This window comes from Lathyrus oleraceus, chromosome 3, assembly GCF_024323335.1.
Source record: "Lathyrus oleraceus cultivar Zhongwan6 chromosome 3, CAAS_Psat_ZW6_1.0, whole genome shotgun sequence".
Taxonomy (NCBI): domain Eukaryota; kingdom Viridiplantae; phylum Streptophyta; class Magnoliopsida; order Fabales; family Fabaceae; genus Lathyrus; species Lathyrus oleraceus.
This window is the reverse complement of record NC_066581.1, coordinates 295,959,754-295,970,313: the sequence shown is the minus strand read 5'-3', so window position 1 is coordinate 295,970,313 and position 10,560 is coordinate 295,959,754. Positions and strand designations below refer to the sequence as shown.

Genomic DNA, 10,560 nt, shown 5'->3' with positions numbered 1-10,560 from the left:
ATGAATAAAACAAATAAGAGAGATAAGAGAGAATAATAACAAACTTCCACTGCTCTTAAAATAGTTACCAAATAATTGCACACACACTGCAAAAAGAATAATAATGGCTCATACCACTCACTTATTTAAATATAAGTGGGACGTAGGAGAAATACTAAAATACCTCTTGCCAACAAGTTTTTGAAAATAAATAACCGAAGAAAAAAATATGCACAGACAATGTAAAATATTTTTACACTGTCAACGAATGACACTCATATATCCCGCCACATCACACTTTTATTTTTAAAATATTATTTTGATTTGACAATATAAAATATGAGTTTAATGGTAATGCACTGTCAGTCAGTGTAAAATAATATTACACATGCATCCAATCAAAATATTTTAAAGTGCCAAATAATATAAATAATTTAAAATTTAATAGTTGATTTGGCGGGATACATGGTTGTCATTGGTTGACAGTGTAAAAATAAATTTACACGGTCAATGCACCATCTTTTTTCTCATAAAATATTTTGATTGAATGTCAGTGTAATATTTCTTTACACTGACACACAGTGCACTAACTTTAACCTCAATAAATAAATTATAACAATTTTGGTAATGAATAAGAAAAAGTTCAATTTAATTAGTCACAATAACTAGTATTAATATTAATAATTAACCTACCAAAATGAAACTTGCAAAGCAAAAAAGAGAGAAATGAAAATAAAAATGAAAATGGCGAAAAAAACCCAACGGTGAAGGTGATTGATGTTGATCGATTTTCATTCCAATCTTGCGTCGGAAGAAACAAAAGAACCTTCAATTCAATCGACGTTACACTCAATATTACAGTTACTAAGCACATTGATAGAAAAGTAATCACATTACTCTTTTTTTACGTTTTGTTTCAGTTGCACCCTTGCGATCATATTCCCAATTACCGTATGTTTGACTCATTGTGATCCATTTCTTATACACCATTGTAAGTTTCTTATTTACTTTCGTTATTATTGTGTTGATTTGCATGCTTGTGTTTCAAATTTGTTTTGATTGTAATATATTTTATTTGGTGAATTTTGTGTTTGAAGGTGTAGTTGTGTTTGAAATCTGTGAAAATGGGTTTGTTTTTTGGGATGTTTCTGGGGATAATATTTGGTGTAGCTTTGATGGCTGGATTGGAACGAATGATGAGGTATAGAAGCGCCAAGCGAATTGCGAAGGTATGGTACATTGTCCTAAATCTTGTGTTTCCTTCATCAATGTTATGGATTTTCTTGGAATTATTGGTTGGATATAAATTTGATGAATTAAGATGTGATCACCTTCTGAGTGATATCATAGTCATACTTTATACTTGTCCATGGAATGGAATATCCAGCACCGACACCACTGAAATTAGGTGTGTCTCTGCCAGTGTCCAGTGTCCAAAACCGACACCTACACTTGTGATTACATTTAATTTATTCATTTTTTCAAATTATTACTACGTCGATGTATCTGTGTCGCTGTGTTTCTGGTGTCTGTGCTTCATAGATAACCAGTAACTGGAAAATCATTAGTGAAAACCACGCCAACCATTAAAACCGGCCAATGTTGTATTTGCGTGAATTTAAGAAGCCAGGATTCCTAGCTTTTTCTAGAAGTGAGAATGAGAGTTATTTGGCGTGGTTCCAAACATAGGCTAGATTTGAACTACTAATAACCTATTAGTGCAATTTAACTTATATGTGAGGCATGTTGTAGAGGAGGTTTGTAATCTATGTGAAAAAGAATCATAGCTCATAGTACAGTAAAAAGAGAACGCTTTATCATCTTAGGATATCACAATGTCGTCTCATATGAGTTGTTGCCATTATATTGAATACAAAAAAGTCTATTGATTTGTGTATATATATTTTCTTGTCATCTTAACATTATTTATTTTTCTCTGCAGGCAGTTGACATTAAACTCCTTGGATCCCTTAATAGAGACGACTTAAAGAAAATTTGTAGTGAAAACTTACCTGAATGGATATCTTTCCCTGTATATGAGCAGGTGTGACTATCATCTGTTGTTGTGATACTTAGCTTTACACTGAAATGATATTACAAACGGTTCTATCATATTATTAGGCATTAGCAATGCATCAAATGAAGCTGCAAACTTTAAGTTTAGAAACTTCATTTATTGTTTCTTGGTTTCTATACTATGTTTGTTCTCTATGTATGATCCTTCCGATATTTTAAAGCAAAATATGGATTGCAAAAGCAGTCTATGACTCTTGTTGATGGGCTTTTTCAGGTGAAATGGCTAAACAAGCTGCTGTCCAAATTGTGGCCATTTGTAGCAGATGTGAGTAAACTTATTTGTATAATAATATCGAACTGTGTGTGTGATGTTTACTGATTTCTTAGTAGATTTATTTTCTAGGTTAAAATCTTGATGTTTCACTTGTTTCTCTAGTATGTTATTTGATATATTCTATGTAATAACTAAAATTAGTTTGTTTATTTGTTATGAATTACACTGCTTCTTCTAACACCCTAATTGTTAAGTTTGAACGAGAGAAAGTAGATTAGATCTATTGATTTTGGGTAGACACTAAATTCCGGTTTCTTAATTGTAACCAATATAGTTTAGAAACTCAAAAACCACCATAATCAGATTCTGGTAAAATCTATGATGAGAAAAGAGTGAAAGAATTTAATTCCAAAATGATTTTCTGTATTGGTTGATTTGCATCTCAGTTCAGTATTAGTATCTTATCTATGTATACATTGTGTCGTTGCCTCTGTGACTCTAATACATGAGACAGTTACAACAACTTTTCTAATTGATGATTAATATTCTAACTAATAACTAACTATGCTTCTCTACTGTATACTCTACTATGAAGTTCACATAGCGGCGTCTCAATCAGAAGTTTTTCAGCTGCACTTGAAGCAATGTGTTGATATTCAGCTACAGTGATTAATTTGGTCATTATGATCTGCATCTTGGATCACCACAAAACTAGATTAGGACTAAGAAACATGCATGAACCGTAGGTGGAATTGTAGTCCATGGGTCATCCTCATTGTCAAAAACTCTCTAGTTAACTCATAAAATTCAACAACCTTACGACACTAAATATTGACATTGAGTTAAGCGGCTTATAAAATTGTTTGTGTATAACTCATATAGACTTTGCATATGATTTTGAGTTTGAGGGTATTGGGAAACCCAAGTCCGACATAGGATAAAGATAAGGCTTGAAATGAGTTTATAGAGAGTGGTACCCCTCACCTAATAAGTCAATTTTGTAAGGGTGTGTTATGCCAAATAGAAAAATCTAATATAGTATCAGAGCCTATTGTCCGAGACACCCATCATTTATATCCATGCCAAGCCCAATAATGTATTGGGGGAAAACTCAAATCTTACATTGAATAAAAAATAAGGTCTGAAATAAGTTTATAAAGAGTGACACCCTCCCCCTTCCCTTGTAAGTCGAATTTGTAAGAATGAAATAGACCCAACAATACTTTTTTTTTCATTGAAAACACCATATACTCTTGTGCTCAAGTGACCTTTAAATTTTGGTTTTTGTCCCTAATCTTCCTTTGGGTGGGGTATTCATATGCTGATTAAATAACTGACTTTATCCTGATTTTGTTTGTGTTTGCTTTTTTAGGCAGCAACTATGGTGATAAGAGAATCTGTTGAACCGCTATTAGAAGAGTATAGACCTACTGGAATTACTTCGTTGAAGTTCAGTAAGCTGTCCCTTGGAAATGTCGCTCCGAAAATTGAAGGTACCAATCCAGAGATTCATTTCTTCATTCTTTTTCCTCTTTGCACATTATAGTGTTGTTGGAAAAAGGCTTCGGCATTCTATTGCCTGCTGCATTTACTAATGCCGTGTATAAATTCAGATAATGAGGTTGATATGTCATTCATTTTGACAACAGATCTTTTAGGCTGCTTCATATGCATTCAAAATTTCTCTGATGCAAGTTATCTAAATTTTTATATGCAATTTTATATTTTTTCCGCCTGTTTATAATTTTTATAAGGGGCAAGACATTACTATCATTATGCTATGTGATTTGGTTATACTTGTGGCTTTTCATTGGTATTCTTTTCATGGTTGCTCGAAGTGGGTTTTATAATTGATATCTAGTAATATTGGAGAGTTTAAGTTCATTTTTGAGCCAATGTGACTTACTTTGTTCCTCTCTTTTTTTGTTTAAGATTTACTTTCTTTTCTCTGAAGCTCATTCTTCATTTTCTTTATTTTAATACAGTCAATGATCTACTATATATAATAATAGTTGATAAGAAAAATTTAGAGTTCTGTTTTCAAATTTTGAAGAGGAGTTCGTGTAAACATATGACACGAACTAGAACCAATGCACTCCTATAACCTAAACTTCCTTGTGTTCAAAATATCCTTTTCAACAATTGCAACTCATAATGAGAAGGAACCTCAGTCTTTTCTGAAGAAAACCTTATGGCCATCAATTGTTATGTGTCCTCATATGATGGAAACTACTTTTTTTTTTATAAATTTATTTGAGGATGGACGGCCAGGATCTTTGTTAACTAACAGCATATTTTGTATATTTTTTTTCTTGGTGTTGAAATGTTCAGTGATGTCCAAGGTGATGGCATGTCACAAGCCTAAATCAATGGTTATTATAGTTTTACTTACATCTGACCTATCAAGCAAGAGCTGCCATTAGGAATCAGACCTAACCCCAACAATTCATACTTAAAACAACACTCTCCATAATATCTTTCAAAATTTGGGAAATAAACTATTATTGTGAGATTCAAAATTTGATATGTCCTGAATCTTAGTTAATTAGATGAAATGGATCAATAAAATTTGGAGTTTGTAGTTTTATGAAAAAATACTGCAGGTTTTTCATATATAAGCCTTGTAACAACAATTCTGCTAGTTAGAATCTACAGATATATGAAAAAGTGGACTGCATTGATGAGACTGTTATCAAAATGTTTGACTTACCAGCAACGAAGCTTGGACACGATACAGCCATAATACAAGTATCGAATACGATACATATCCAATATGTCACTCATTGAAAAATATAGGATATGGTTCGTTTAAGATACAAATTTGAAAATTAAAATTAGAGAGTAGTTAAATATTGTCTAACAAAAATCAAACTCAACACACAACTTTTAACACATTACTAATTAATAAATTTAAACTAAGATATTCAATTAGTATCAATGTCGTCTCCTCCTTCCCCATCATCGGTAAATAGAGTGGCTTCTAAATTTGGTTCATCCAGAGACAATGGTGCAACTTCAAGAGTTCCAACACTGTCAAAAATATCCCATGCATATCCACCAATGTCATACATCTTTGTACTTCCTTCTTTGTATTCTTCACTTTTACTTCCCAAAAACCGTATCCGTGGAGTATCGGAGATGTGTCAATGGCATATCGCGGCATGTCGTTGCCATATCGGAATTTTGTTTTTTTCTTAAATAAAAAATTCGGATACTCCTTTGATACGTATCAACGATGTAGCACGGCGTATCGGTGGTATACGGTGCAATTTGGCAAAGATTTTAACGTAGCATATATGTGCTTCATTGCTTACGAGTTACACCTGTCAGAGTTGTGCAATAAGGCAGAACAAAATTGTCATGAAATGCTATTTTTATACCCCTTGCTTTTCTGTTGTCTTTTTTTGTATATTTAGAAATAATACATGCATAATCTGTTCATCCATGCAGGTATTCGTGTTCAAAATCTTAAAAAAGGTCAAATCATAATGGACATTGATTTCCGTTGGGGTGGTGATCCCAGTATTGTTTTGGCTGTTGAAGCTGCCCTTGTTGCATCAATTCCTATTCAGGTTAGACCAAGCTATGTTTCAATATTGAATTTCATGTCACAATGAGGAATTTTCAAAATTTTGATTGCTATTGTTTTTTGACTTCAGTTGAAGGATCTCCAGGTTTTCACCATTATCCGTGTTATATTCCAACTCGCTGAAGAGATCCCATGCATTTCCGCCGTTGTTGTTGCCCTACTTGCCGAGGTAACCTCTGCTGGTTACAGTTTTGTTTGTGCAAACCCTTTTGTGGAATCCGGTAAATCAACCTAAAATTAGTGAGCGATCCATTGACTTGAAGTTGGATATGCATGTTTTCACTTCATGATTGTGTTGTATTAATTACTTTGTTGTCCTACAAGATGAAATTGATGTAAGAACTAGCACAATTGTGTAATCAAAAAACTGAAACTGTTAGATAATTGTTTCCTTCATATCAAACTTATCTTCACCACATCTAGCTATCTACTTCAGTTGGTTACTGATTTGTTATTGTAGGATGAAGTTAAGGTCAACACTATTAGGGAAATACCCTTCTTAGGTATTGAGTAAAGTGGTCTGGGACATGATTGTTTATAGTTTTCGTTCTATTCTCTTGGCTTTAGTCAATATTCTAATTGAGTTCTGCATTACTTGCGACATTACTGTTTTATTATCAGTCTTGGAATTACTGACTTTTTCATAAAAATTTATTCAGCCGAAGCCTCGGATTGATTACACTCTGAAGGCAGTTGGTGGAAGTTTGACGGCACTTCCTGGAATTTCAGATATGATTGATGTAGGTTCTAATCTGCAAGCTGGCCTCTTTTGAACTAATACTCATTTTGAACTAATACTCATAATCCACTCTAAGCTTTACCCACCATTTAATAGGATACTGTGAACTCAATTGTTACTGATATGCTCCAATGGCCTCATAGGATTGTTGTTCCACTTGGTGGAATTCCTGTGGATACTAGGTAATGTGAATCTTATTTTATTATGTTAGTTATATATCTTCTTGAATTCAGATCAAAGCATATATAAGTTTCTGAAGTTGTGGTATTTTAGATAAAAGGAGAGAAAATAATAACTTAGAAAATTAATGATAATGGTCTAATACTAACTTGATACAAAAACGCAATACTAACCCCTATTAATGATTACATAGAAGAATCCTAAGTCAAGAACAAATCATGATAATAGGTAATATAAAATCTAATCCTAAAAGATACTCTAAAATAATATAAATATATTTTATGATATTCTAACACTCCCCCTCTATCTAAAAGCTTACTAAGCTTAAAGCTTGTTACCAAATATACTTTTCAAAGAGAAAACCAAAGCAACAAGTATTAGAACTGCAATAATCTGTCACAAATGCCGGTGGTGCATGGAAGAATATATGATGAGCCCGAAACTGTTGTGGCTGTGTAGGTCGAGAGGTTCAGCATGCAATGGAGGGGTGGTTTTGTGGGGAAAATATTTCTAGTGGTGGCAACTAGAGGCGGCGGCTGTGGCCAGAAGTGACATTCGTTGTAAAAAGGAAGAGATCATGCCAGAAATCAAAATGCTATTATTATATTCTTAAACTTTTGAGAACTCGGCACTGTAATAGTGGAGAGACAGTTCAGGGTGGATCGAACCAGCCTCTAGATATCATGTGAAGGTGTGGGATTTTAGATAAAAGGAGATAAATTATTAAGAACTTTAAGTATTATTTATAATGGTTTAAAACTAACTTGATATAAAAACTCTACACTAATTCTTATTTATGGATAGACAAACTCAATCATAAATAAAAAGCAAATCATGATAATAATGAGTAGTGTAGAATATAAACCTCAAAGATGCTTTAAGATACTCTAAAATAATATATAAGATATTTTATGATATTCTAGCATAGGTTAACTACTATATCTGATAATCAATATTTAGAGTTGAATTTGAAAATTCTGTATTCCTCGAGAAAAACTGTTATTTCGTTTCATTTTATTTGTGTCTCCTGTAAACTTGAAAGAACGAAAAACAAATTGTGATTGGGAGTATGCCAATTTCTCTGTTAATGGTCAAATATTCTAAATTGCTAAAACACCTTGCCTTTTGCAGTGAACTGGAGCTTAAACCCCAGGGAATGCTTAGAGTGACTGTAATAAAAGCAAATGATCTGAAAAACAAGGAAATGATTGGGAAGTCTGATCCTTACACAGTTGTGTATATCCGACCACTGTTTAAAGTTAAAACGAAGGTTATTGATAACAACTTGAATCCGATTTGGAATGAGGAATTTGACTTAATTGCAGAAGACAAGGAGACCCAGTCACTCACTCTCGAGGTTTTACACAGCTAAAACTTTGCTTTCTCTTGTGCTAATTAATTCTACGGCATTACTGACATTTTTCTTTCATTAGTTATAAGAAAATAGAATATATCCTTGTCACTTATGCCTATGGAAGAAATAAGAAATTCATTAGGACTTTAATTTTCTGGATACCTTCAGCATATCAACAAGAAAATACTCTAATATAGTTTGTTCAAATGTTTTGATTTGACAAGTAATGGAAGATTTTCAAAATTACCCTAGTTATCATCACATTATTCTGAGTTTTTATTGTTTAAGTTTTTGTAACAACTAGAGTAGATATAATATTATTTCCCAAAACTATTCTATTAAGAATAACAGTCAAAGTGTTTTCTCAAATCAAATAAGCGCTTATCTCCTCCCCTTGATCTTTTATTGATTTGTCTCTACACAGCCACACATGTTAACATTTTGGTTTATTTTCTCCTTGTGATTACACAGTTCTTGTTAAACTCTTTCTATGTCATGATTGATTCAATGAAATTAAAACAAACGATTTTCATGGCTCTGCAAATAGGTTTTTGATAAAGACATTGGGCAAGATAAACGATTGGGAATAGCAAAATTGCCACTTATTGACGTGGAAGTAGAAACTGAAAAGGAAATTGAATTGAGGCTTTTGTCATCGCTTGATACACTGAAAGTGAAAGATAAGAAGGATCGAGGAACCTTGAGAATAAAGGTATAAATAGACATGCGTTTGTTGAGTAGAGGCCCTCTATCTTTTCTAATCATACCTTCACCAACATATTTTAGTCCTTTTCTATTGTGTATTCATTTACTACACGTTGTCTCAGTTGATTGAAAGTTATATCTCATTGGAATTTCAGTATTTCTATCACGAGTTTAACAAGGAAGAACAGCTGGCTGCACTAGAAGCAGAGAAAATGACACTAGAACAAAGGAAGAAACTGAAAGAGGAAGGAGTCATAGGAAGTACAATGGACGCAGTAGACGGAGTAGCATCAGTAGCCGGGTCTGGTGTTGGACTTGTTGGTTCTGGTGTTACTGCCGGTGCTGGACTTGTTGGTTCTGGTGTTAATACCGGTGCTGGAATTGTTGGCAGCGGGTTTGGCGCTGTCGGTAGTGGGCTTGGTGCTGTTGGCAGTGGACTGAGCAGGGCAGGGAAGTTCATGGGCAGGACAATCACAGGGCAAACTGTATCCAGAAGGAGTGGTTCATCCATTCCTACGGAGGAGAGTGGTGGTGTAACGAAATGACCTGAATTTATTAGTTTATGAGATTTTACAGTAGATAGGTTGGTTTCTTTTGTTGCTTGTTCTCTTGAATCATTATGAGTTTTTTCTTTCTATCTTTGGAAATAGATTGACCACAGATATCAGGAATTTCGATGTAGTTTTAGTTTTACACCATCTTTTATCTGTAAAGAATTGTTAACCTGGAGGTGTAATAAAAAACAAATTGTAAAAATTCCTCTTATTCATTGGATGTGAAAGTGATTAAGAAGTGGTGATGGTGGTGGCGTTTAGATATCTAATATGATGCTAGTTATCCATTGAAAGGAAAAGCTAGCAATGTTTAGCATTATTATCTGATATATTTGTTTCAGTTTAATTTAACTTTTAAGTAATGCAATGGAACAATGAATTTGAGTAATGAATAATTAATAATTACAAAGTTACAAAGTTACTTTTAACTAATGAATAGTTAAAGTTGTTATTGATGTTAAAAGATGAGATGAAATGATGCAGTGTTGAAAATTACAAAGTTTTGAGGAAGAAAAATAAAATTATTTAAAATAATTAGAAAATTAATGTTTCAAAAATATAATTAAAGAATATAATAAAATTAATTTGCAATTTAAGTTTTAAAATAAAATAAAATAATTTTTTAAGAGCTTTTTTAATTTTAGGATTCACTCTTGCACTTTAAAAAATAATCAACATTCTTCTCTTCTTTATTTACTTTATATCAAAAATATAATAAGTGTATTATCTTTCTTTTATATTTTTATTTTTTTAGACTATATCTCATATTTTTTTAATAAATTAATCAAAATTAAATTAATTAAAAGATATTGATCTTTTGAATTTGGTTTGAAATTGAACCTAATAAAATTGACAAGGATTATTAGCTGAATTTTGTTTAATAAAATTGCACAGTGTATCATTGTTAGTTAAAATTTAAGTTTTTGGTTATTAGTAATTGATATGTGTATTTATTAAAAATATAAAAATATTATATATTTTTATAAATTTTAGTTCGTTAATATTTTAGACAATCGTTATTTTTCTTTATCATTAAAATCTATTATACATGATGAGTATATATAGAGGCACAAGTTTAACTTTGTTTCTAATTAAAAGTAAGAAATTAAAGTATACAAATTTCATGGAATGTTCAAAATACAACACATGTTAAAAAGATTCACTTTTTCT

The 10,560-nt window shown here is 32.2% G+C and overlaps 1 protein-coding gene across 2 annotated transcripts; it reads left to right on the top strand.

Annotated features, from left to right (window-relative positions):
* The first annotated feature begins 675 nt into the window (after positions 1-675).
* Positions 676-9,709, top strand: LOC127127183 (calcium-dependent lipid-binding protein). Of its 2 annotated transcripts, XM_051056312.1 has the most exons (13): positions 676-749; positions 900-970; positions 1,077-1,208; positions 1,922-2,023; positions 2,270-2,320; positions 3,642-3,762; positions 5,720-5,841; positions 5,929-6,027; positions 6,518-6,598; positions 6,694-6,779; positions 7,909-8,134; positions 8,679-8,843; positions 8,992-9,709. In XM_051056312.1, exons 3-13 carry the CDS (start codon positions 1,104-1,106, stop codon positions 9,379-9,381), a joined length of 1,548 nt encoding a protein of 515 aa, XP_050912269.1. In that variant the 5' UTR covers positions 676-749; positions 900-970; positions 1,077-1,103; the 3' UTR covers positions 9,382-9,709. The 2 variants fall into 2 exon arrangements, with proteins under 2 accessions (XP_050912269.1, XP_050912268.1); XM_051056311.1 differs by having other exon boundaries at positions 680-970.
* The last annotated feature ends 851 nt before the right edge of the window (positions 9,710-10,560 follow it).

Excerpts from the sequence above, each read along its gene's own strand:
- LOC127127183 (XM_051056312.1), top strand. The coding sequence starts at position 1,104 with ATGGGTTTGTTTTTTGGGATGTTTCTGGGGATAATATTTGGTGTAGCT. Across the intron at positions 6,780-7,908 it reads GGAATTCCTGTGGATACTAG|TGAACTGGAGCTTAAACCCC; the intron begins GTAATGTGAATC and ends TGCCTTTTGCAG. Across the intron at positions 8,844-8,991 it reads GAGGAACCTTGAGAATAAAG|TATTTCTATCACGAGTTTAA; the intron begins GTATAAATAGAC and ends TTGGAATTTCAG.